Raw genomic sequence first — 22,005 nt, 5'->3', positions numbered from 1 at the left:
CAGCTGCGCAATCGATTTTTTTCGATTGCCCTTCTGCCCATCACCATCATCCGGCCCATCTCTCTCTTTAATTTTTTGTTTATCTCTTTAAAAAATGGAAGACGCATTTGACGGCGCTATTGGCATCGATCTCGGTACTACATACTCGTGAGTACCTACAATTCGCCATCGTCATTCTATTAACATCTTTTCTTAGCTGCGTGGGTGTATGGCAAAATGATCGAGTTGAAATTATCGCCAACGATCGTAAGTTTCTGTGCTATACGATGAATTTGCACATTTATCTGTGTGCGTTCTGCAGAGGGTAACCGGACAACTCCTTCATATGTCGCATTCTCTGCGGAGGAGCGTCTAATTGGTGATGCTGCAAAAAATCAGGCTGCTATGAACCCCCGCAACACAGTCTTTGATGCCAAGCGTCTCATTGGCCGTCGTTTTGAGTGAGTGTCTCATGAAGTATCTTTCGATAGCACTGATAACATGCGAAAAAATTAGTGATCCCGACGTCAAGAAGGTTGGTGTGAGGATCTATAACTGAAATCAGATGCTAAATATGTCACTCCAGGATATGACTCATTGGCCCTTTGAGGTTGTAGAGAAGGAGGGTTCACCTTTGATTAAGGTTAACTACCTTGGCGAGGACAAGGTTTTCAGCCCCCAGGAGATCTCGTCAATGGTTCTCACTAAAATGAAAGAGATTTCGGAGGCAAAACTCGGCAAGACTGTCGCCAAGGCTGTCGTCACGTGAGTTATTCTGTTCGTACCATATGTGAATTTGTTCCAACGTGAATGAACAGCGTCCCCGCCTACTTCAATGACTCGCAACGTTTGGCAACCAAAGATGCTGGAACCATCGCTGGTCTTGACGTTCTCCGTATCATTAATGAGCCCACTGCTGCTGCCATCGCGTACGGTTTGGATCGTCAATCGAAAGCGGAGAAAAACGTTTTGATCTTCGATCTTGGTGGAGGAACTTTCGATGTCTCGTTGCTCAACATCAGCGGTGGTGTCTTCGCAGTTAAGGCCACCGCAGGTGACACTCACTTGGGTGGTGAGGATTTCGACAACACCCTCTTGGAACACTTCAAGAATGAATTCAAGAGGAAAACGAAGCACGATATTTCTGAGGACCCCCGTGCACTCAGACGACTAAGAAGTGCTTGCGAGCGTGCCAAGCGCACCCTCTCGAGTGTCACCCAAACCACTGTTGAGGTTGACTCGCTGTACCAGGTTAGCATGTCACGTGCGAACTCGAAGCTGGATTTTATCTGATGCATTCACAACTAGGGTGAGGATTTCTCTGCCAACATCACTCGTGCCCGTTTCGAGGAGATCAATGCCGCTATGTTCAAGTCGACCATTGAACCCGTCGAGAAGGTGCTCAAGGATGCCAAGATGCCTCGCGACAAGGTCGATGATATCGTCCTCGTTGGTGGATCCACTCGTATCCCCAAGATCCAATCTCTTGTATCGGAGTACTTCGGTGGACGCCAGCTGAACAAGTCGATCAACCCTGACGAGGCTGTTGCCTACGGTGCCGCTGTCCAGGCTGCTGTTCTCACTGGCCAGACCTCAGAGAAAACTGCGGACCTTCTTCTTCTTGACGTAGCTCCCCTTTCACTTGGTGTTGCTATGCAGGGTGATGTCTTCGGTGTCGTTGTCCCCCGTAACACTCCCATTCCCACCAACAAGTCGCGGACATTCACGACTGTTGAGGACAACCAGACCACTGTCACCTTCCCTGTGTAAGGCGGACACCTATCTATATCTCAACGTTACGCTGACGCCTTGACCTCCAGGTATGAGGGTGAACGCACCCAGTGTCGTGATAACCGTCTGCTTGGTGAATTCGAGCTGACTGGTATTCCTCCTATGCCTCGTGGACAGGCTGAGCTTGTTACTACCTTCGAGGTTGATGCCAACGGTCTCCTCAAGGTCTCCGCACAAGACCGTGCTTCCGGCCGCAAGGCATCCATCAGTCAGTGACGGTCTTCAGATTTTTTCTGTAACTGACACTTTTGTTCAGGCATCACCAACTCCGTTGGTCGTCTATCATCGGCCGAGATTGACCAGATGATCAAGGACGCTGAGCAATTTAAGCAGGCTGACAAGGAGTTCTCTTCACGTCACGAGGCCAAGTCCGACCTGGAGGCTTACATCCACCAGGTCGAGGGCACCATTACCTCGCCTGAGATTGGCATGAAGCTCAAGCGTGGTGCCAAGTCCCAGGTCGAGACTGAGCTTGCCCGTGCACTCGAAAAGCTCGAGATTGAGGACTCAAGCGCAGATGAGTTGAGGAAGTCGCAGCTTGCCATTAAGCGGGCACTTCAAAAGGCAACTGCTGGTATCCGGTGAATGATAATGATTTTTGATGCGTATTATGCAAGATAGAGCAGCGTAGTATTTCCATGATGTTGTCTATTGTTCTTCCTGTTTTGCATACCAAAATTTGGCGTTGTATTTGCAATGCATTCCCCTTTCTATTCGCACTGCATTATGTCTGGCGTGGGGCGGCAAACTGATAATGTGGTATGTGTATCACTAGAACGTCATGATGTGGTGGTAACTGCTTTGTGAATGTGAAGCCCAACCTCGAGTACCCATAGTTCTTCGTCAGCACCGTCACACAGAGCCTTATCGGCTTCTGCAAAAGCGAGAGCGCACTTTGCTTTTTGTCGTGCAGGTAGTGTCGGGTGCAGAATGATAGTGTCATGAAGCTACAACAATGTCAGACAAGTTCAACTGTTTTGATAGATCACTAGCCTGTGAGAGTGTTTGTGATGCTGAGTATCCTTCTCGCATGATGCTCTTGACCTTTTTCTGGACGGCATTGAAACCCTTCAGTTTCTTGTTTGCGGGCAAGTCATCGACATCCATGTCCTCGACGACGGGAACGCCGAGAGTCCTCGCAAAATCGTTTATTACAGCAGTTGGTACAACACCTGCTATCTCCTGGATGTCGAGAGGCGTGATTGGCACCGGAGGGTTGGTGGAGGAAGATAGTCGAGACGCAGATTGCAAATATGTGATAGAACGACGGAGGTCACCACCAGAGGTCTCGATCAGGGTGGAAATGACGTCAGGATCAACATCAATGTTTTCTGCACTTGCGATGTAAGAGAGTCGAGATGAAGTGGATGCCGAATCAAGAGGCGTGAAACGAAACTTTGAACATCGAGACGCGAGAGGTTCGATGATTCTTGTAGCAGTCAGTGACTGCAAGGAGAAACAGGAGTGTCTTCACCTTGTCACGTAATTGCAAACAAGACAGAAACGAGTTATCCGGGAGTAAGTTTCCATTATTCGTCGTAATGCACCTTGCGCATCTTGTGTCATGGAATCTGCTTCGTCGAGAATGATGATTTTGTATGGAGGACAGGGATAGACATTCCCATCTGATGCTACTGCCTGTGCTCGGGGTGTTTGACGGGCGAATGATTTGATTTTCTCTCTGACTATGCTGATGCCTCTCTCGTCTGAGGCATTGAGCTCTAGGACTCGGTTTCGAAAGTTATCAGGTCTGGCAGAGTAATGAGTTTTGACAAATCAAAATGACATCAGCCGCACCCAAAAAGTTGCCTTGCAAGCGCGAGAATGGTGGATGTTTTACCAGTTCCGGGGGGTCCATAGAACAGCATGTGAGGGAGCTACTTTGCATGAGGAAGAACCACGCCATAAGTAAGAAAGGCTTGCATACATTCGTCGAGACCAGTGTTTTCTGCAGTACTGCGACTGTATGCTCTTGTGCTGAGACATCATCTATGGTCTTTGGTCGACTGCATGTAATGAGAGAAGCTTCACGTAGAGCAAAGAGAACACACTGACTATTTTTCTACCCATGGTTGATGTGCTGGGTCTACAGAATGCTTCGACGCTGTCGATGTTGACTTTGCTTGAAAAAATTCCATCCTTGAACAAGTCTTGGATGTTCTTTAGAAATTGTCTCCTTCAAATCAGGCACGCGGGGCAAGATGTAACGCGTCAGAAACGCGTGACTGTCACGTCACGAACACGTCTCGGCAAATGTTTTCCCACGTCACAATAGGTCACAATCCGTCCACGACGCGCCGACTGGACTAAAGCACGCGTTTTTTTTAGTTCCTGACTACTTTGTGATTCTGATCTTTCTGCACAAATGGCAGATACAGAGAAAATAGGTATGTCTTGTGCAAATAACAATATGTTTTATAGCTGAAATCCCCGTTAGATTCTTCCAGTGCATCGACATCTACTAGTGAGCACAGTCGACCAGCATTCTATCCCGGATGCACTCACCCAGACGCGTCTTTTTGTTGTATAGCAGCAAAGAAACCTCTTGCCGAGTTGAAAAATGGAAAAGTTATCTTCAAGCAGAAGCCCATATCGTTTGAGAAGTCGTCAGAAGCGATGCAAGGTCTGTCCTCCGACCGTTTCGAGAGCGCTCGATCTGAGATCTCTATTTCATAGAAATTGTCAAGTTCCGCGAGATGATCGAGCAGCGAATCGAAAGGCAGGAACCCCCACTTACTGCTATTCCAGATGAACACAAACCTCTGATAGTGAAGCTTGCGCAAGAGAGGTGAGCTTGTAACATGGCGACCAATGTAGGTCTTTGCTGACTTCTATATCTAGTGAGAAGGGTGTCACTCCGCTTGCGAAACATATCCGCTCCGAACTTCTGCCATCTTTCGATGAGGACGATGACTCTTCACGCGAAAGCATATCAGTTGCTTTGCCTCTTCTTGTGGTAGAGCATACCATTCAGTCGCTCATGGTCAGGACAAATTATGGCCTGGATGGTCCATTAGGATACAAACTCCCTCCTATTTTGTGCGTCTGGCGATGGGAGGTCAAAGACAACTATCGGGATTGGCTACCCAAATCTGCCAAGGAGAAAGCCGAGGCAAGAATAGCTGAACGTGTCCAGGTGTGTATTGTCTCTCGAATTCAGATTTCTTCTTTGACATCTCTTTTAGGCCAAGACAGACCTTCGCGCAATCTTCGAAAGTCTACCGCAGGATGAGCGGGATGCTATCCTCGACCCGAAAGGTATCAACAAGCTCCCCACTAAAGACACCAATAAGCCCAATCCGCCGAGCAATGCAACCGCCGAACAGGCTGATGCAGCAGAGCTCAAGGACTCGTCATCCCAGCGCGATCCGAGTGTTAGTGCCAATGAACCCGAAAACATCGATGTATGTTCTCTCCTCTCCCTTGTCCATGTCACTGACTTACTGACAATCTTGGGTAGTCCGGGAGTGGAACCCCAAAAGCTCGACAGCGAAAAGTTACAGATGCAGAGAAGGTCGCAAAGGTACGCTAGTCTCCTATGTAGCAATCTTATTCAATTAATGTTGTGATTCTAGGCCAAAGAGAAGGAAGAGAAGAAAGCGGCCAAGGCGGAGAAAGAGAAAAAGCAAAAGGCGACCCAGGACAAATCCCGGTCCCTTATGGCTAACTTCTTCGGCAAGGCGAAGGCCCCTCCTCGCGAGTCGCCTTCAAAACCCGTTTGCGGGGCTTCCAACAGCGAATCGGATTTTCAGAAAACGTTTAAGCCTTTTGTCTTGAAGAAAGACGCAGAAATGGCACCGGCGAACTGGTTCTTAAAGCCTAGCAAACTGACTTGGAAGAAGCAGACTTCGGGTTTCAGCCCTGCAGACGCTATCGTCGTCGATGATACCCAAACTTCGGGGACGAATGACATTGATGTGTTCGTGTATCGCACGCCGGCATTCAATCATACCGAAGCTAATGCGCAGGGTGTGTACATCCAAGCACTCCAGTTCATGTCACTGATATTATATATAGAGCGTCTCCAGGATGTTATACGGTCGTTGCGGCCTCTCCGGCTCACGAAACCCTGCGACCGATCGAAATCCTCCTTCAAATCCTTCAGCGCATGTAACGCGAAAGATATATATTCCCAGCTTAATGATGCTGAGATAGCTGGGGATACATCTCAAGTTCGCTACTTATCAGACATTCTTTGGGACAGGAAGATGCTTCCAGCGAAGGTCTTGATTTTCCACGAAGATGCGCGTCCTGGCTACTATGGTTCTTGGACGAAGAACTCGCGCATCGTTGGTCCCAGATCACCTTTCGCTCGCGATCTGCTTGCCCGTGATTACGGGTACGATTCTGGAGAGGAGTGGGAAGATGAAGGGGCAGCAGATGCGGACAACGTTGATGACGATGACGATGAGGAGGGTGACGGCGAGGAGGGTGATTCTGACCTGGAAAGCTGGCTAGTGGATGACGATGAGATTGAAGTTGTTCCGGATGACCGGGACCTATCACCTCCACTCTTGGACATACCCCTTCCCCCTCCCAAGAGGAAGGCAGAGCCTCTTAGCAAGCAGCCTGAAAAGAAGCGGAAGATCGTGGTCCCTCTCGTTCCCTATACCAAAGGTCCTCTGTGGGAGTCGGTCATAGGTCAATGTGAATATGATCCTTTCAAACCATACCGCATACAACTATTTAATAGTACGTTCTTCACGGAGTTCACTGAACCTTTTCTGATCGTCTGCTACAGACACGCCATACCCGATCGACCCCTTCACCTTCGTTGCAAAGACTGCCGAAGAAAGTCAGCAACCAAATTATGAGTCTGAGTTCGCGGTTCCTTCCCTACCCAATCGACTATCAGGAAACAGCGGCGCTGCAGAGTCATCATCAGCTGCTGCTCAGGCTCTAGCGAACAAGCGTGCTACCCCAGCGTCCACGCCGAAGACCACATTCCCCGATGCACATGTCCCTTTGCTTATCAGCAAGATCACGACTTTAGCGACAGCAAACCTCACATTTATCGTGGAAAGCGTTCACCAGGAGCTTCGCGCGCACAAAGTGAAGAAGAATGCTATCGAGGCAAAGGTACGGGAGATGGCAGAGAAGTCCAAAGAGAAGAAAATATGGGTTATCAGGGAAGGGCAACAACTATGATCGATTCCCTCTTGATATAATCCCTGAATCACCGTGACCATTTTAAGTGTTCGTGGTTTTGATTACTTCGCTTTTGGGAGGAACCATACGGAACCTTCGATCTCGTTCAGTAGATTAGGGTGGTTCGAAACCTACAGCATCAACTGCGTATAAACAATTATAAGCAATTATTTGTTCTATGTAGATATATCCTGTGCATCGAATTGGTTCGTCGAGTGGCCGCAAATAAGCAGCGCTCCATAGTCCATTGGTATGAAAACTTCACATTGAGGGAGGGGCCAAAAGAAAATAGATATACGCATAATTATCACAGCGCATGTAGTGACAGATAAGATCATATTTCTTAAGATCATTATCATCATGAGATTGCCAGCCTCCAAAGCTGAGCGGCATCATCGAAATCTGATTTACTTCCATCGGACGGGAAGGAGTGGATGTCATTAGATTCACTGCCTAAACCAGATATTAGGTCACACTTCCAAGGGATAACTCAAATTCAATACACTCACGAACAAGCATCTTGGTCACTCGCCCGTCCTTGTCAAGAACGGGTTCGAACCCCAACCCTCTGTAGATCTTCAAGCGCAATCTAGAGAAGGAGCATATTCAATCGCCCGCTCTCATATCGTGCAGCGTGGTACTCACGCAGAGCCATCTAGCTGAATCTGGTGATCCTTGGCAGGATCTGATTCCTCTAATGAACGCGCTTGCTCTTTCAGGGCTGCCAGCTCAGCCTCTTTACTAGCTAGAGAGCCCTCCGCGTCACGGATAGCCTTGGCTAGGGACAGCCTGGATCCGTCAAGGTCGTTGAGATGGGACGCGTGCTTTTCCAAAGAGGGCACGTTCGGTGGTCGCATCGAAGATTTCTTGGCAGCCTCCAAGACGCGAGACAAGGCTTTAAAATAGGATGAAGGTGATCACTGGCAAGTCGTGAGTACGGTAGAGATAGCTCATACCTTTTAAATCTGCATATGCCTCTTCGTTCTCTTTCTTTCCTCGGGCATAATTGATCTTCATTTGCTCTTCAGCTGCAGTTATTGTGAGGTAGTCATCCGCGGGATCGATGATGCTTGTCATCTCCCGGATCAATTTGCTGCATTGAATGGTTCGGGATTGGGGCGTCAATTTACGTGAAACATGAGATGTTATCGTTCGCGCACATGCATTCTTGTAGCTGAGGATCTTTTGATTGAAGGTCCCTCGCCATCGCGTGATGGTGATTAACAGAGTTGGTTATTTTGCGCCACAACCGCGTCACGGTCATGTGAATCTCACGTGCAACAAGAACCATGCTATTAAGACTGAGTGGTGACTAGTAGACTACAATCCATCCCGCACTCTCGACTATCTACCTGATCTTCCAATATATGATACTGTTACCGTACCCCGCGACTGCACACTGCTCGACCTCGACTTTCTTCTTCCATATCTTACCAGCAAGGTCCCTCACCGGAGCTTTTCGTTGACCCAGGATAAATCGACCCCCTTCAGGACGCTCCAAGGTGGTAGGAACAGGAAGACTGCTTCTCTTACCAGTACCAAGCTGATAGTCGTGATTTGTTCCCCAGACGACCAGATCCCGACCCAAGCCACCCGGCCCCCCATGCGCTTGTGTATCCAAAGTCAGCAGGACATGACCAGTGGGAGACACCGAGATAGCGTGAGGAAGGATGGGAGACATGGTCCGGCTGTCTTCATTGTCTATAAGGGGTTTGTAAGTGCATATAAGGTTACAATAATGAGGGGCTGACATTCCCGGAGACCGCTGACGTTCTTTGCGCGGACAGGGTTCCCTTGGGCGTTCGAGTACTGATTGTTCCCTAGTCCTCCCCATTGCCCGTTACCACAGGTCAGAAGGTCCACATAGACGAGGGATTCGCCATCTGTGCGTTCGGCGACGAAACATGTCAGATCACCACCTGCGCAATGAATTTAGTTATAAACAGTAAAAGACCTGGTATTCTCACTTGCCTGCAGAGATGTCAATGCATCTGGTGCGGACAGAAATGGGTACGTTTCTCGACAGAACCACCTCTGTCGGTAGTATAATCGTGTCAAGAGTCATGCTTCCACCCAGTCCAATCTGGCTGGAATAATAAGTGTTAGCGGATTTTTACGTGTCAATAGGTTTCTTTACCCGAACTCATTCGCTCCCCAGCCAAGCACCCTACCTGAATCTGTTATTACAAAGCTGGTGCGATCTCCAGCTGCAATTTGAGAAGCCTTGATGCCTTGGAGAGAGGGAATTTCAAAGAGGGCATCTGAAAATCTGATGTGCTGGTCATCTATTCCATCAATGTTGGTAGATGTGGAAAGCGGCACAGATGATGTCGCGGAACGCGAGAAAGGTGAAGCTTTAGCGAATGGGTCAGCCGCTGCCCTTGGAACTAGCTCGACGGGAATGCGAGACGGAGAGACAATGTCGGTAGAACTTGGAGGAGTAGGAATGTCAAACTTCCGTAGACCAAGCTGACCATGTGTGTTTGCGTTTTTGTTCATGGGATGAACCATTGTCCGACCAGAAGATGTCAATGCCAAGAGGTGGTTTCTGCCCGCTGAAATGGATACGAACCTAGGTTGGTATGAGCTCATAGTCTCGGATGGCAGATTGATACAGACTGTTCACCCCAACCGAGTTTCTGTTTAGGTGTAATCTCCATGAAGTCGATGGCATTTCCTTGTGCTCCCCATATCCAGCCGGGTCTCCACCAGGACGTAGTACTAGCAGGAAGTGGCTGAGGAGGAGGCGCTTTTTGTTGTTCTGCATTAGCCGCGATGACATATATTTTCCCCGAGGCCGATAGAGCATATATTCGAGATTCGGTGAGCTGAAGCTGGATGATGTTCTAACCGAATCATAAACTGAGTAACAATGCCTTTTCAGAGGACAGACCGTCTTACATGACCACGCAACGTCAATTTCGGTCCCTGCTGCTCTGATTTTGATGTGGGACTTGAGCCAAAGAATCCGTCACCCCACTGGTATACATCTCCCCTTGCATCTACACAAGCAGCATGTCGCTCATGAAGTGCCAAGTCGCGCAGCGCGACGCCTTTTAGCCAACTAGCATTTACGGGGCACTGCACCCGTTGGACTCCGGGTTCGTTTGGGTCGATTACGTTGTACCTAAACATGAGCATTCCATCTAGTGAACATGTAATCGTACAGCTCACTGGTTGGAACCCCACGCGACTGCACATATGCTCCCGTCGTCCTCCGTGATTCCGGTGCTGGATGTAGAAGCTTTCTGGACGGACTTGGATATATCTTCTGGCTTCGGAGTTATGATAGCGTCGTTGTGGATGGTGGTACTAAACGAATACCAGAGCAAGCCCGCGGTAGCAACTGCAGAAGAAGCTATGACTGCAGACCGAGCAGGTCGTGCTCTAGCCGCTTGTGCCGTATGTGAAATATGAGAGTGCAGGCGGCGAGATCGCCATGCTTGAGCAGCCGTACGTTTGAACATTATGCAAGTAGCACACAAGGAACATTTGCGAAGTCCAAGCTCGTTTAACTCACAGACTCACCCCTGTTCGGGGGGTCACAACCACTCTACGGAAATTTCAGCAGTTGCTCTTGCTCTGCCACTGACTTGTTACATGCAACGTGAAGATGGATCCTTCAGCCCCACAGACGGTAGCTAAAGGCGTACTCATAACATGCGAGTCCGTCTTCCACCATGGCCATTCTCAGATTAATAAAGCTGATAATTGTCTTCCTCAGCTACTGTCTGCGGTTTGACTGCAGGGTTGTATGGCGTCGTCAAATCGCAACCACCAGGACCTCTATTATTGTTTTCAGCTTTGAATAGCGGCATTGCATCTGCAACATTCTTCAGTATGGTAAGCATTTCTTCAGATACCCAACAGAATTAACTAGGCACACAGGTATACGAGAGTACCTAGTTGGCCCTGTACTCGTCTTGTCGATGCCAGGAAAACAGTACGAACTGCGCAGACAGATACTCAAGGAAGCCGCAGAAGGGGCTCCCACCAATATATCCAAGTTAACGTGGGGTGACATCCGCTCTCGTAAAGTACTTGATTCTAGCATTAGCGGAGCCTTGGCTGGTAGCATCCTTAACACTTGGAAACGTGAGTCGCTCTCTTGTGCCTCTCAACAATTCTCATTCCATCATAGGTGGAAGATCGGGAACTGTTCCTGGTTTAGTGACAGGCGCGACGATGTGCGGGCTCTTCCAATGGGCATTCAATGAGTTCGACATTCTGAGGATAACTCACGTATCCAAAGTGGTGCATACACAGCCTGTACCTGCTATACCCGCAGCACCTGTTGCAACATACTCCTTACCAGTCGCCGCCCCGGAACCACCCAAATCATTCACAGACCGAATATTTGCTATGTTTGGTCGTAGAATATCCGACGAGGAGTATCTTAATAGGGTGAAAGCTCAACGGGATAATCATCTCCGTAGGATCGAGCAACTTGAACGCGAACGTGACGAAAAGCGCGAGACTTGATATCTCATTACCGCTCTACAGTACTCGTACTGTTACATCATCCCATATCGACTCAGGACTCCCTTTCTCCCATACCATTATTACACCTCACCTCTCACTCGTAATCAAGCTCCCTATAGCAATGAGCATCTATTCCCAGCGATGTTTGATGTCATAATTGTGTAGATTGTGCTGAGTTCGCACAACAGTAACGCATGCAGAATCGCGTTTCTCGCCTTTGAACAAGCATATATAATACTCATCTACTGTCCGATCTACTGTCCGATTAAATTTCAACTATCGAGTTATGCAGTTCCTTGATTGCGAATGGTATGGAACCACTTTAAGAAATGAGGAACATCCTGTAAGGTCATATCAGTCTTGATTCACGGTGCATAAGACGATGTGATAATTACCGCAGATATTTGGCCTGGCATACTGCTCTCTGTAATGAAATTCGGAATACTTCCTCCAGGTGTGCTAGACGTCGCCATTCGCCACTCTACTGTGCCGTCGTCTAACTCGAGCAAGCGTTCGACAGAGACATATCGTCCCTTTGTGCCTTTCTCTTCAAGCTTGGCAAGATCTTCGTCACCTGGCCCAGACAAATCAACTGGAATTGAAACCACCAGACTAGATACTTTGCATCAGAGGACGATCGAAAGAGTTCGAGTAATCATACCCAATTCTTGGAGTCGACTCGTAGAAGTGTATTGTTTGCAACACAGTGAAGACACGCGGAGAGACAGGGGGAGGGAAAGTGTAGTACATAGTCCAGATGGACTGAGTCTCAGAGATTCGCTTGACTAGCGTCACTTTCTTGATCGCAGAGACGAACCTTGATCGCAGGAACGTTCATGCTATGGTTGAATGACAACGGGAAACTCACTGCATCTCGTTCTCAGCTTTGTTGACGCCAATCTTGCTCCAAAACTCATCGAACGTCGCATCCTCCGTTGTGTGCTTGGAAATTCTGCAATGCCAAGGAGCTCCGTCACCTGGTCCCTTTGCGCGGGAAAGGGCTTGGACGGTGCCCTTTGAAAAGGTCTTGCCTACTTTCCAAGACTCGGTGGACTCTAACACTTGACGACCAAGCGCAAGGATAGATTCCTCAGCAGGGAATTCTAGAGCGCTGTAGGCGCAGCGACTGATAACCACTAGAGCGACACGTACCTGCAGGTCTAACGGGGTCAATGGAGAGTTGAGACAACATGATGGTTGGAAAGAAACCTCAGATGATGGGACAGACGCAGCAATATAGCAATGAGATTTATCATCTATATATAAAAGATGGGCTAAATATAATATCATATACTATTAGCAAAGGTGCGCACTGCCGCCCACCAACACAATTGTATACGGTGCTGAGTGCAACGGGCGTAGAGATGCAACGATGGTTATGTAGCCGACATCATAAACCGTGGGCGAATCACCACAGGGACCAGGACAAACCCCACTCATGTACTGGTTTGTGATGATGGGCCGCTTGCAGCGAAGGCAGTCAGGTCGACGAGGCCAAAGTATCGACTGCGACCTAGTGAGGTTTCATCCCTTGGAAGCTTCTCGCCGCGATGCAGAACTACACCAATAAACTTCCGGTCTCCTCGTAGCCACTTTTGTTTGTAGAACCGTACGAAGCCCGGGGCGGTGGCATAGATAGTGTGGTCGCGACCCATTTTGACCTGAGGAACATATGAATATCGCAGTTCAATGGGTAGGAAGGTTGCGTACATTCTGCCCTGGGTGGAATTGCGTTCCCCGTTGTCGTACTATGATGTTACCGGGAATGACGTGCTGGTCTGCATAGTAGGTCTCTAGCATTGGTGAGGCGGATACGCGAGGCAAAAGGACGCACCAGAAAATTTCTTGAGACCCAGACGCTTGCCCGGTGATCCTCCATGGTTTCGAACCGTTCCTCCAGCGCGTTTGGTGGCAGTCCGCACGGAACCTTTGTGCAACGGTGGTTAAAAAAAACAGGATGTTGACAAGAACGCATTCACGAACCAAGCAAAGAGAATGGACTTCTTGCTGTTTCACAGCACCGAGTAAGAAAAGAAAAGGACATATTGTGACTGAGCCTCGGTCGAGAATGAAGCCGGGTGGATGTTGGTCAAGCGTGAGGATAAATTAAGATCACGCGTCGATCACAAAATCTGAATTTCCATCTATCTGCAGTGCAAGCCTGAGTACATGAATTGTGATGCAGCTAGATGTATCGCTACGTAGGCTCCTCGAACATCAATTTAAGTCTGTCCTAATGTCATTGGTATAACGAACGAGATAAAGAAGATGCAAAAAGCCTTGTCCATGTCTTGTAGAGTCCCTTTGAAATGTTATCAAGAAAAAAAGAAATATGTGGTATATCAATTGCAAGGGAATATAGGGTAACACATCTTGTGGAAGATGTGGGAGTACACTTGCTAGTGGTCCGGGAGAAAGGGAAAAAAATGAAGAATAAGGTTAATAATGCATATGTCAAGTTCACCGGATGTCAACGTTCTCGTCTTCTCCAGCCCCGAGGTCGATGAATCGCGTCATACGCCTTCTTGCGCGCCCTTCGTCACGTATGCGCTGCGGGTCAGGACTGTCGCCTCTCGAGGACGCACAGATGCTGCCCCCAGCTAATACAACATGTTTCTCACATAACATCTGGCCATCGACCTCCCAATACTCTGCCAACCGCTCCCCGCAGCCGTTCTCAAACTCACATAGGAGATGATCCGGATGGTATCGCTTTCCTGCATGAGTGACTGCGCACGGACCCTCTATTGGCTGGCCACATGAGACTGCGGCGCAGAGGGAGTCGTTCGCCTCATGGTAGTGGTATGCGCATAGTGGTTTGCCATCGAACACGTAGAATTCCTTGTCTGGGAATGGTTTCTGCAACATGACACAGTTAAATTCCAACCACAGCCGTAAAGACCACACAACTCACCTGGCAGATGTGACAGTTGAAACAATCCCTGTGATATTTGCCTTTCAGTTGACCATCAGAAGACGACACGGCCTGCTTCTCGATGGGAAGATTACACCGGCGGCACTATGATGAAACTTGTTACATGGAAACAACAATCAGCCACATGGTACATACCTTGGGAAGGTACATGTTCTTCCAGCATCGCTCACACAGGATATTCCCACCGTCCATCTGGATCCACCTCCCATCGTCGACCTTCGTATCACAGCTCGCACAAATGCGGTCCTTCTTTGCCTTGGATATTCGCGCGACTTGACCCGTTATACCTACGCGTTCGGAATGAATATGCGGATGGTGCGGGCTCGTATGGGACCGCGCTGGTAGCTTCGGTGGTCTGCTTTCCGGTGATACAGGACCTGGTACTGTATTCGACCGATTGGGCTTTCCCGAAGCGCGACTCCCGGAGGGCCCAGCCATTGAGGCGAGCACTGAACCTGAAGCGAGGACCGAGACGGATGCACCTTCCTCAATCAGCGTTTCCATTGCACGTTCCAACGCTCCAGTAGACCGTGTTGTCGTGTGGGTGGCAGCCGAAGCGCTGCGCGTGCGGCTGGGACTAGCATCGATGGTTCGCGAGGTGGATGCAGCAGGAGCAGACGAAGCTGAAGCGTTCCGCGATGACGTCTTCCGAGCTGTGAAAGACTGATGCCTATTTTCGATACTTGGAAACTGGACCTTGTTGGTCCCGGATACTGCATTTGACTTGCGTATATCGAGTGGCATCACCACAGGCGTGTCGTTGTCAGAATCATCTGCATAGGCCAGCCCCGCTTCTGAATCAGTCGACGGGGACATGGGTACTGTGCCGCTTCTATGATCCCTCCCTGGTTCGGCCGTATGCGTCGTATACACGCTCTCATCGTCAGAATCATCGCAACTGTGGTTTACAGGTTCCTTATCAAACGCGTCGAGAAAAGGTAGGCGGACAGGAACAGCTGCAAACGGTGATTGATTCACGGTTTCCCCGCTGAGGTGTCGTGAGAAAGGATTCGAAATGGGCGAGGGCGATCGTGATGGAGTAACAATATGGATGTCAGCAGGCGATGATGAAAGAGGAGCGAGTTTCTGATTTGGGGATGCTGAGAGGAACTGTACCCCAGTCTTGTCATAAGGAGGTGTGGACGATGTTTTCGGAAACTGCCCAGTGGTCGGCGGTGTGTTGTGAAGAGGCGACAACGGCGATACGGGATGAGGAGAGACAGGTGAATGAGAGTGTCCCGAGTGTGGAGAGAGTGGGGGTGTCATTGCGGCTGCAAAGGCAGAATCAGTGAGTTAATATCGAATAAGAAAAGTGGGAACAAATGATATCCAACAATTATGCAAAAGAATTTATTTTCAAAGGTAGAATAAGTCTACTGTACGGTCCATTGTCGCAAAACAGTGATATGGAGTAGGTGAATTCATAATTATATATGAGATGAGGGAATATAAACACCAAAGATGTATAAGAGGGAGTATCAGGAGAAAAGCGCTCACCTCGCATGACTTGGCTCATGGCAGCGTTGAGGTCCAGATACTTGGGAGCATTTGCTCGACGACCGTCCATCGCAAGAGACGCATCCCTGTGTAGACCAGAGCCAGGGTGAGGATGAGATGCAGCAACCATCGCAGCTCGTGCCACAGCTGCAAATCCTCTGCGTCCAACGCCAGCCATACCAGCCTCACCTCCGCATTTTGTGTCAATATTACGTTCATTATCTGGCATTGACAAGCGGGTTGCGGGTGGTGGCGGCGGCGCAGGGGAAGACGACGGAAAGGGTGCACCCCCTGATGGAGGGAGTGTCGAAGTACTGCGGGGTGGACGCGGGACTGACACAGGTTGCGGTCGTGCATCGGTAGGATGGCGAGGTCGAGATACGTCGAAGGAAGGTCGTTGTGTATCAAACGAAGGTCTAGTAGGAGCATCAAAAGAGGGGCGAGGCTTGTCCAGCGATGGCCTAGATGTAAGAGTAGAAGATATACGTGAGTGATCAAATGATGGACGCGGAGTGAGACTCGGTGGAATGATAGAAGTGTGGGAAGGGGCATTCGATGGCGTTCTCGTCATGGACGATGGGAGCGGCGCTTGCGGTATAACAGGAACATTTTCTCTTCGAGCTGATGACGCAGTTCCCGAGCGGCCCACTACAGGCTCAGATGTACCTGACTGACGTGGCTCATCTCCGAAAGGATTGGGGAAAGATGACACAGCAAGGGGTGATCTGGAACTAGCGCTTCCCGTATTTGAAGGAGTGGGGGTCCTGGTGGGTACGGGAGGAGTTGTGATTCGAATGGGAGTAGTGACGCGCTCTGGAGCGGATTGGGTTGGAAAACGAACATTGGGTTTATTAGTGGATGTTCCTCCGTTGAGAAGGATAGATTGTGGTATTGGAGGACTAGCTGGGCTGTTGATGCGAGTAGTACCTGGATTATATTGTACAGTTGGAGGTATTCGCTGAAAAGGATCATGTTGAGAAGACCTGGGTGGATAAGCATGAGGGGGCGGGGTGCGGGAAGTGACGGGTTGCTGCTGTTGTAGCGCTCCGGCTCTATTAGAAACAAGAATATTCTGTAACCTCTGTGGTAGAAGGGAGTTTGTTGATTTTGGCGACATGGGCGGTTTCTGAAGGGACAGTAAGGTAGGAGGAGGCTCTGATGAACATACGTGGTCACCGAGCTCAGCGAGCGGGACTGGCTGCATGCAGCTTGAGCATTTTACGGTAGGAAGAAACTGTGAGATTCTCGGTGGTTGCTTTGGAGAATCACTGGCAATTTGTGCCATAAGAAAGCACCACTAGTGATGTAAACGACCAGCGGTTATTATGATAGTCTAGTAGTATGCAATGTTAAATAACGATGACATGGAAGTTTTGGAAGAAAACATCTCACTATCGCTTGATATTTGGTGCTCCGACCAAGATGTGTTTCATTCCAACTCTCTGACCGCCTATTCGTTATTTTTTAGACCCTCCTGGGATCTACAAGAGGAAAGTGAAAGAGTGTCCATGCAGATCTGAAACGTGATATCATGAGAGTGATGCGCCGGATAGGGTGTTGCTTCTATTCTTCTGGTAACCAAAATGGTCTACATATCAGGGTCGCTCAGCGCTCACGTCTTAAACTTTTCTCTCTTCCCCACTCCACGTCAAGTCCATCCCAAGCCTACCGAAATTCGGATGCTGAACCGATATACGAGTATGTGTTTTGCGACATAAGTGCGCCACTGCGAGCTTGAGCAACTTGGCCTGCAGGCGGCCGTCACGATCGCCGATTGCACCCTACTTTTTACACAAAGTTCAGAACGTTAATTGAGATTCAATTCCATCATGCAAGCGAGTCACACAGCTTCCGACATGAATATATAAAAGAGCCATTGCATTCATATTATCATAATAGATAGAGTGTGGCGTATGTATGACAGGCCAAAGTTCGCAGATTTTACATATTACAAAAACACACTAGCTTAACTAGCGAACGAAAAACAGGTGAAAGACAAAGAGTCCATCAAAATAGAATAAAAAACTTCTGCATACTTCGGAACCGAATAATAATTGGCACGAGGCATGATGCGGGATGCCATGTCCATGCTAAGGTTGTAATGGTGCATTTACTCCTCTTTGTCGTTGTCCCCCCGCATTTTCAACACCAGCGATAGATGGATTGAACCGAGAAAAGAACGAATCCCATTGACCTAACACGCAATTTAAACACCACCACGTATTTTAGAATTGAACGCAGCACATACCCCAGTCAAACATACCTCCAGGGATACCCTCAAGGAGGCCAACATCAGCCATCGCGAATTGCTCCAGCGTATTCGACGCCTGCGGAACGTCAAGCACGTTAAGGACTTGCACGCTACTAGGCGTGTCGCTCTTGACACCGTTCAAAGCAGGGTTCATATTAGGGAAGCTAGTCCCATCACCACGCGCAGACGGAAGTGGGGTTATAGTGACCATCGACGAGCCGCCGCGCTGTGAATTCTCGGTGGCCTCTGCTAGCGAACAATCGCTTAGCCGTCTCTATGGATTCTAGTAGTCGCTATGTTAGGACGAACCTTCTACTTCATCATCAGATGACGTCACAATCGTGCCCCGAGGTAGATCCTCATAATTGCGAGCTTCACCATGCGCAACGAAGAAACCTCCACCAGGACGCGAAGGATCCTTCTTATACTCCAGACCACTCAAAGCTCGTTGACCCTTTACCCCGCCCGTGGGATTCAGCGGAGGTGGTTGATCAAGAGGGAGGGGTGGACCCTGAGTGGCCTCATACAGAAGAGCAATAATCTCGGCTGTCTGAAATACGAATCAATCAATGATGCCAAGACATGTTATGGGAAAGTGGGGGCTACCTTTCGTCGGGCAGACATGTGGTCAGGAGAGATTGAACCTTCCCATCTTCGAACGCAATCTCGAAGCTTTCTAAGCTTGGTAGCTGCTTCAGCATCTTGCCGCCTTGCCCATGTATGGTACTACAACATAATCAACGCAGGACTATACGAACCACATGAGCACAAACCTGGACAAGTGCGCAGGACGTTGCCGCGTAAGGGACTAGTAGCCAAACGTCATACATTCGTTCATGAGTATCGAGCCAATCGATCGATTCGCCGGTCAGTTGAACTAAAGAAGTCCATGTCTCGACGGTTAACCCAAATTTCAGATGTGCAGGGCAAGCATAGGATATGCGCATGAAGACCCGCCAGAAAATCATGCACACCGAGCAGTAAAGGAGGTGCAAGAGCCCTGGGATATTATAATTAGACCTTTATCAAGAAACACCAAGAGTAAGCGACCACGTACCGGCATCTTGAGGTGTGTCAGGACCACAATACTGTAGGTTCCCTGGGAGGTTTTTCTTCCACGACTCGAGGTCGGACAGTAGGCTATACAGCATATCGTCCGTGGTGAACATCAGGCCAGATGGGCTATAGACAGTCGCGCAACTGAGTCCTGCAGTGATAACAAAAATATATTTACAGACCTGTAAATGGTCTTGAGCACCCTTCCCAGTATTACGCTCAACCTGACGAGCTCGTCCATGTATAAATCGTTGGGATCGCCAGATGAGGGAAGCCTAGCATCGCAGTCTTGCACATCAATCATGTACGGGTGACCATACGTCAAACTCGTCCTTCAAAAACAGTCAGCGTTTGATAGACTCATCCCAATATTTCCATACCATCTGTCACATATGACACATGCACCCCACAAACGTCTTCGCAGTTCGACACTCTGTTTGACCGACTCTGCTCGGTGAAGCCCCAAGTCTTGGGCCTGGCACGCTCAATCAAAACCAAAACCAATTCGACGCAACACAAAAACCTACCATCCGTATCGCCGTACCCAACCGAATCCAGAGTGCCGAAAGAGCATTCGGAACGAATTGAGAATGGCTATCACCCATCATACTAAGAATAAGCAAGGCTTGCACGTTCGCGATAGAGGCCGTAGACAAAACATCTTCAGCCTTGATCACGCCATTAACCGCATATCGAATGGAGTCAAAGACACTCTGCGGCACTTCCCTCCTTGCAGCAGCAACCAGGCACATCGAGTACAAGAGAATGGGGGAAGGGGAAGGATTCGCCAAGAATTCTTCTTGCGATACAACAGGCAAGAGAGGAGCAATCTCTTTGAAATAAGCATTAAGGAGGTTTTGGAGGACTTCAGGTTCAAGTCGCAAATCGATGGGCTTTGGATGAGAAACTTGTTTCTCGTCCTCTGGAACATTTTGGACGGAGATTACACCGTCGCCGTTTTTTGATACTTCCCAAGTGTGGTGATAACGTTGGTCATAAGACTCGTATATCCGGGAAGAAATTATAGGTTGTGAATGCAAAAGATGTACAGCAGCCGTCGGTCCTGAAACTAAATTAGATTAAAGAAAAAAAACTACGAGATATAATTCAAAACAAACCGAAAATTCTTCGATCCCCAGGTTCAGCTTGAGGAGACAACGTATTTCGTCGAGTGTCCGTGGACTTCTCCTTTTCTTTTTCTGCGGCCTCTTCTTCCATTTTTTTCTTTTTGAAACGCGTTTCTGTTATGGGCAGGAAGAATGTGCACTCAAACCCATATTGTTTGCAGTGCTGACACAGTGGTGGTTCCGATTCTGCAAGAACGTCGCATCTAACAAAAATATAAAAAGGGAGTGGGTGAGTCCGACAAAACCAAGAGAAAACTCAACCGCACCTTATTTTGCGACTTCTGCAGCTATCACAAGCCCTTTGTGTTTTTGTACGCTTCTTTGAATCAGACGCAGTCGGCGTAGTAGCAGCAGGAGTGCTTCGTTTTGCCGGGACATCACTCCCGGACGGACCTTCTTGATCCGAATCCTTCTCCACGGTCACCTTGCTACGCGAGGGCTCCAACTTTCTTTTACGCTTACCAATTGCCGGAGTGGCGGGGGCTGGTACGGGGGACGGTGCGCTGGGTGGCTGCGGCTGTTCCTGGCACTGACGTACCGGAGCGGGGTGCACCGTACATCATCATTTGTTGAGGATAATACGGTGCGTAGCCATGTGGAGCGGGAGGATATGTCGGGTGCATAGGATAATACTGAGAGGAGTGACTAGGCATACCAGGGCCAGTTGCGCTATTAACCGAGCTAGTTGGGGCATAGCCCCCGGAAGGGTGTTGTTGGGTGAAAGGGGACGGGTTTATGGGGTGGTAATTGTGATTCATCATGTAATGAAGAGGAGCTGGATAGGAAGGTATTGGTATGCCTCGAAAACGCGCAGCGTCTTGTTGATGCTGATCAGTAGCAGGCCGAGCTGCTTAACGGAGTAAAGTATGTAAATATGACGATTGAAAACGTTTAAGGAACAATTCCGTACCAGTGCTTGTTGTTTGAGGATTTTCGACTGCACTAGTAGCGTTGTTATTGCTCCGACGGCCTGGTGGTCGGCGGGAGTTAGATGTGTTCGGCGCGGGGCGCGAAGATTCCGACGAATTTGTTTGTTTCTTCTGCCGTGTCTTTCTCGAAGACGGCTTTGCAGACTGGGGGTTCGGCTGCTGCGGCACTGACTGTGAGTCGTTTGCTGAGTCTCGTACAGTAGCAGGTTCCATTCGTCAACCGGTTATAATAATGGCTCCTGTAACCAGCCTGAATTGCTCCGAAATGGCATACAACCGAAGGTTATACGTACAATGGACCACAGAGCCGGTGACTAAATGTCTGAACACTGAAGAACTCTGTTAGTGGGACATATCCCCGACTGCAATTTCGTTGGTTCCGCACCTTGACTGCGTTTCTAAACACACGCGTGAGGGGTTGACAACTTGAGATGTGAGTATGAGGGTGATGGCATGGAGTGCCGTGTCATCATTTTAAATCTCCGATATAATTTCAGTCTCCGGCCAGCATGGCATCGCTGGTCGACTCTCGATCGAGGGCCCCTTTAGCTATTCTTGTAGGGACTACACGCTACCCTCTGTCCTTTTGATCGGCGCCGCCTCCGCTGAGTCACTACGCATGACACTACTGTCTTAACGTTAAAGTTAAGTATACGTACATGTTGACAGCGACCATGTTCTCAGGCTGTCAGAATCCACACGAATCTGCATTCAACCAACATTTCACAATGGAAGTTTGCACACATGGAGTTTCGGGCCTCCGTTTCACACCATTGATAGTTTGCTCACACTCAAGGTATATGATGACGC

At 48.9% G+C, this 22,005-nt stretch overlaps 10 protein-coding genes across 10 annotated transcripts; 3 read left to right on the top strand and 7 right to left on the bottom strand.

The window, feature by feature from the left end:
- Window positions 1–30: 30 nt before the first annotated feature.
- DFJ58DRAFT_674119 (heat shock protein 70 family) lies at window positions 31–2,488 on the top strand. Its single transcript, XM_041383084.1, has 9 exons — window positions 31–147; window positions 197–246; window positions 302–440; window positions 496–514; window positions 566–744; window positions 798–1,230; window positions 1,288–1,745; window positions 1,800–1,978; window positions 2,027–2,488. The coding sequence occupies exons 1-9, from the start codon at window positions 95–97 to the stop codon at window positions 2,353–2,355; spliced, it is 1,839 nt and encodes a 612-aa protein (XP_041251249.1). The 5' UTR covers window positions 31–94; the 3' UTR covers window positions 2,356–2,488.
- DFJ58DRAFT_902771 (P-loop containing nucleoside triphosphate hydrolase protein) lies at window positions 2,489–3,978 on the bottom strand. Its single transcript, XM_041394834.1, has 6 exons — window positions 3,826–3,978; window positions 3,698–3,776; window positions 3,568–3,647; window positions 3,245–3,520; window positions 2,764–3,199; window positions 2,489–2,717 (listed from the first exon to the last, which is right to left on the bottom strand). Exons 1-6 carry the CDS (start codon window positions 3,906–3,908, stop codon window positions 2,550–2,552), a joined length of 1,122 nt encoding a protein of 373 aa, XP_041251248.1. The 5' UTR covers window positions 3,909–3,978; the 3' UTR covers window positions 2,489–2,549.
- An 80-nt stretch (window positions 3,979–4,058) lies between these two features.
- On the top strand, window positions 4,059–7,006 carry DFJ58DRAFT_6206 (uncharacterized protein). Its single transcript, XM_041381031.1, has 9 exons — window positions 4,059–4,157; window positions 4,208–4,393; window positions 4,447–4,558; window positions 4,612–4,906; window positions 4,956–5,174; window positions 5,231–5,293; window positions 5,346–5,739; window positions 5,788–6,462; window positions 6,512–7,006. The coding sequence occupies exons 1-9, from the start codon at window positions 4,136–4,138 to the stop codon at window positions 6,916–6,918; spliced, it is 2,373 nt and encodes a 790-aa protein (XP_041251247.1). The 5' UTR covers window positions 4,059–4,135; the 3' UTR covers window positions 6,919–7,006.
- Window positions 7,007–7,117: 111 nt separating this feature from the next.
- Window positions 7,118–8,144, bottom strand: DFJ58DRAFT_6190 (uncharacterized protein). The gene is made up of 5 exons (XM_041381007.1): window positions 8,079–8,144; window positions 7,875–8,011; window positions 7,564–7,813; window positions 7,428–7,507; window positions 7,118–7,371 (listed from the first exon to the last, which is right to left on the bottom strand). Exons 1-5 carry the CDS (start codon window positions 8,123–8,125, stop codon window positions 7,277–7,279), a joined length of 609 nt encoding a protein of 202 aa, XP_041251246.1. The 5' UTR covers window positions 8,126–8,144; the 3' UTR covers window positions 7,118–7,276.
- A 46-nt stretch (window positions 8,145–8,190) lies between these two features.
- Window positions 8,191–10,398, bottom strand: DFJ58DRAFT_902768 (regulator of chromosome condensation 1/beta-lactamase-inhibitor protein II). Its single transcript, XM_041394833.1, has 7 exons — window positions 10,093–10,398; window positions 9,820–10,045; window positions 9,538–9,764; window positions 9,056–9,490; window positions 8,890–9,005; window positions 8,670–8,837; window positions 8,191–8,619 (listed from the first exon to the last, which is right to left on the bottom strand). Exons 1-7 carry the CDS (start codon window positions 10,383–10,385, stop codon window positions 8,267–8,269), a joined length of 1,818 nt encoding a protein of 605 aa, XP_041251245.1. The 5' UTR covers window positions 10,386–10,398; the 3' UTR covers window positions 8,191–8,266.
- Window positions 10,399–10,500: 102 nt separating this feature from the next.
- DFJ58DRAFT_6125 (uncharacterized protein) lies at window positions 10,501–11,565 on the top strand. Its single transcript, XM_041380910.1, has 4 exons — window positions 10,501–10,580; window positions 10,643–10,756; window positions 10,807–11,013; window positions 11,060–11,565. The coding sequence occupies exons 1-4, from the start codon at window positions 10,532–10,534 to the stop codon at window positions 11,398–11,400; spliced, it is 711 nt and encodes a 236-aa protein (XP_041251244.1). The 5' UTR covers window positions 10,501–10,531; the 3' UTR covers window positions 11,401–11,565.
- Window positions 11,543–12,821, bottom strand: DFJ58DRAFT_6131 (uncharacterized protein). Its single transcript, XM_041380916.1, has 5 exons — window positions 12,553–12,821; window positions 12,269–12,503; window positions 12,062–12,217; window positions 11,796–12,012; window positions 11,543–11,741 (listed from the first exon to the last, which is right to left on the bottom strand). The coding sequence occupies exons 1-5, from the start codon at window positions 12,590–12,592 to the stop codon at window positions 11,685–11,687; spliced, it is 705 nt and encodes a 234-aa protein (XP_041251243.1). The 5' UTR covers window positions 12,593–12,821; the 3' UTR covers window positions 11,543–11,684.
- Window positions 12,623–13,506, bottom strand: DFJ58DRAFT_752633 (ribosomal L27 protein-domain-containing protein). Its single transcript, XM_041387857.1, has 4 exons — window positions 13,384–13,506; window positions 13,235–13,327; window positions 13,111–13,178; window positions 12,623–13,061 (listed from the first exon to the last, which is right to left on the bottom strand). The coding sequence occupies exons 1-4, from the start codon at window positions 13,442–13,444 to the stop codon at window positions 12,837–12,839; spliced, it is 447 nt and encodes a 148-aa protein (XP_041251242.1). The 5' UTR covers window positions 13,445–13,506; the 3' UTR covers window positions 12,623–12,836.
- A 13-nt stretch (window positions 13,507–13,519) lies between these two features.
- DFJ58DRAFT_752632 (uncharacterized protein) lies at window positions 13,520–17,382 on the bottom strand. Its single transcript, XM_041387856.1, has 5 exons — window positions 17,225–17,382; window positions 15,833–17,165; window positions 14,471–15,606; window positions 14,315–14,419; window positions 13,520–14,259 (listed from the first exon to the last, which is right to left on the bottom strand). Exons 2-5 carry the CDS (start codon window positions 17,115–17,117, stop codon window positions 13,861–13,863), a joined length of 2,925 nt encoding a protein of 974 aa, XP_041251241.1. The 5' UTR covers window positions 17,118–17,165; window positions 17,225–17,382; the 3' UTR covers window positions 13,520–13,860.
- Window positions 17,383–17,693: 311 nt separating this feature from the next.
- DFJ58DRAFT_752622 (fungal-specific transcription factor domain-containing protein) lies at window positions 17,694–21,734 on the bottom strand. Its single transcript, XM_041387855.1, is given in 14 exon segments — window positions 17,694–18,026; window positions 18,081–18,329; window positions 18,393–18,633; window positions 18,690–18,809; window positions 18,857–19,083; window positions 19,141–19,265; window positions 19,322–19,471; window positions 19,520–19,614; window positions 19,667–20,202; window positions 20,258–20,469; window positions 20,533–20,777; window positions 20,797–21,116; window positions 21,177–21,524; window positions 21,581–21,734. 13 exon segments carry the CDS (start codon window positions 21,406–21,408, stop codon window positions 17,923–17,925), a joined length of 2,856 nt encoding a protein of 951 aa, XP_041251240.1. The 5' UTR covers window positions 21,409–21,524; window positions 21,581–21,734; the 3' UTR covers window positions 17,694–17,922.
- Between the last annotated feature and the right edge of the window lie 271 nt (window positions 21,735–22,005).

Source organism: Suillus subalutaceus (assembly GCF_016647625.1).
Source record: "Suillus subalutaceus strain FC151 chromosome Unknown DFJ58scaffold_1, whole genome shotgun sequence".
Taxonomy (NCBI): domain Eukaryota; kingdom Fungi; phylum Basidiomycota; class Agaricomycetes; order Boletales; family Suillaceae; genus Suillus; species Suillus subalutaceus.
Note: the sequence above shows the minus strand (reverse complement) of the source record. Positions and strands in the feature narration are given on the sequence as shown.

Excerpts from the sequence above, each read along its gene's own strand:
- DFJ58DRAFT_902768 (XM_041394833.1), bottom strand. The coding sequence starts at position 10,385 with ATGTTCAAACGTACGGCTGCTCAAGCATGGCGATCTCGCCGCCTGCAC. Across the intron at positions 9,765-9,819 it reads AATTGACGTTGCGTGGTCAT|AACATCATCCAGCTTCAGCT; the intron begins GTAAGACGGTCT and ends TGATTCGGTTAG. Across the intron at positions 8,838-8,889 it reads ATGCATTGACATCTCTGCAG|GTGGTGATCTGACATGTTTC; the intron begins GCAAGTGAGAAT and ends TTCATTGCGCAG.
- DFJ58DRAFT_6206 (XM_041381031.1), top strand. The coding sequence starts at position 4,136 with ATGGCAGATACAGAGAAAATAG. Across the intron at positions 4,907-4,955 it reads GAATAGCTGAACGTGTCCAG|GCCAAGACAGACCTTCGCGC; the intron begins GTGTGTATTGTC and ends CATCTCTTTTAG. Across the intron at positions 5,294-5,345 it reads ATGCAGAGAAGGTCGCAAAG|GCCAAAGAGAAGGAAGAGAA; the intron begins GTACGCTAGTCT and ends TTGTGATTCTAG.
- DFJ58DRAFT_902771 (XM_041394834.1), bottom strand. The coding sequence starts at position 3,908 with ATGGAATTTTTTCAAGCAAAGTCAACATCGACAGCGTCGAAGCATTCT. Across the intron at positions 3,777-3,825 it reads CAACCATGGGTAGAAAAATA|TCGACCAAAGACCATAGATG; the intron begins GTCAGTGTGTTC and ends CATTACATGCAG. Across the intron at positions 3,521-3,567 it reads CTTGCAAGGCAACTTTTTGG|ACCTGATAACTTTCGAAACC; the intron begins GTGCGGCTGATG and ends TTACTCTGCCAG.
- DFJ58DRAFT_752633 (XM_041387857.1), bottom strand. The coding sequence starts at position 13,444 with ATGTCCTTTTCTTTTCTTACTCGGTGCTGTGAAACAGCAAGAAGTCCA. Across the intron at positions 13,328-13,383 it reads AAGTCCATTCTCTTTGCTTG|GTTCCGTGCGGACTGCCACC; the intron begins GTTCGTGAATGC and ends CGTTGCACAAAG. Across the intron at positions 13,179-13,234 it reads GGGTCTCAAGAAATTTTCTG|ACCAGCACGTCATTCCCGGT; the intron begins GTGCGTCCTTTT and ends CCTACTATGCAG.
- DFJ58DRAFT_752622 (XM_041387855.1), bottom strand. The coding sequence starts at position 21,408 with ATGGAACCTGCTACTGTACGAGACTCAGCAAACGACTCACAGTCAGTG. Across the intron at positions 19,266-19,321 it reads GTGCTCAAGACCATTTACAG|CCCATCTGGCCTGATGTTCA; the intron begins GTCTGTAAATAT and ends GACTGTCTATAG. Across the intron at positions 19,084-19,140 it reads TGACACACCTCAAGATGCCG|GGCTCTTGCACCTCCTTTAC; the intron begins GTACGTGGTCGC and ends ATAATATCCCAG.
- DFJ58DRAFT_6131 (XM_041380916.1), bottom strand. The coding sequence starts at position 12,592 with ATGTTGTCTCAACTCTCCATTGACCCCGTTAGACCTGCAG. Across the intron at positions 12,504-12,552 it reads TGACCCCGTTAGACCTGCAG|AATTCCCTGCTGAGGAATCT; the intron begins GTACGTGTCGCT and ends ACAGCGCTCTAG. Across the intron at positions 11,742-11,795 it reads TGCCAGGCCAAATATCTGCG|GATGTTCCTCATTTCTTAAA; the intron begins GTAATTATCACA and ends ATGACCTTACAG.
- DFJ58DRAFT_6125 (XM_041380910.1), top strand. The coding sequence starts at position 10,532 with ATGGATCCTTCAGCCCCACAGACGGTAGCTAAAGGCGTACTCATAACA. Across the intron at positions 10,757-10,806 it reads TGCATCTGCAACATTCTTCA|GTATACGAGAGTACCTAGTT; the intron begins GTATGGTAAGCA and ends CTAGGCACACAG. Across the intron at positions 11,014-11,059 it reads CATCCTTAACACTTGGAAAC|GTGGAAGATCGGGAACTGTT; the intron begins GTGAGTCGCTCT and ends ATTCCATCATAG.
- DFJ58DRAFT_752632 (XM_041387856.1), bottom strand. The coding sequence starts at position 17,117 with ATGGCACAAATTGCCAGTGATTCTCCAAAGCAACCACCGAGAATCTCA. Across the intron at positions 15,607-15,832 it reads CATGAGCCAAGTCATGCGAG|CCGCAATGACACCCCCACTC; the intron begins GTGAGCGCTTTT and ends CTGCCTTTGCAG. Across the intron at positions 14,420-14,470 it reads AGAACATGTACCTTCCCAAG|TGCCGCCGGTGTAATCTTCC; the intron begins GTATGTACCATG and ends GTTTCATCATAG.
- DFJ58DRAFT_674119 (XM_041383084.1), top strand. The coding sequence starts at position 95 with ATGGAAGACGCATTTGACGGCGCTATTGGCATCGATCTCGGTACTACA. Across the intron at positions 148-196 it reads GATCTCGGTACTACATACTC|CTGCGTGGGTGTATGGCAAA; the intron begins GTGAGTACCTAC and ends ATCTTTTCTTAG. Across the intron at positions 247-301 it reads TGAAATTATCGCCAACGATC|AGGGTAACCGGACAACTCCT; the intron begins GTAAGTTTCTGT and ends TGCGTTCTGCAG.
- DFJ58DRAFT_6190 (XM_041381007.1), bottom strand. The coding sequence starts at position 8,125 with ATGGCGAGGGACCTTCAATCAAAAGATCCTCAGCTACAAGAATGCAT. Across the intron at positions 8,012-8,078 it reads CCTCAGCTACAAGAATGCAT|CAAATTGATCCGGGAGATGA; the intron begins GTGCGCGAACGA and ends CATTCAATGCAG. Across the intron at positions 7,372-7,427 it reads AGTGACCAAGATGCTTGTTC|GCAGTGAATCTAATGACATC; the intron begins GTGAGTGTATTG and ends TATCTGGTTTAG.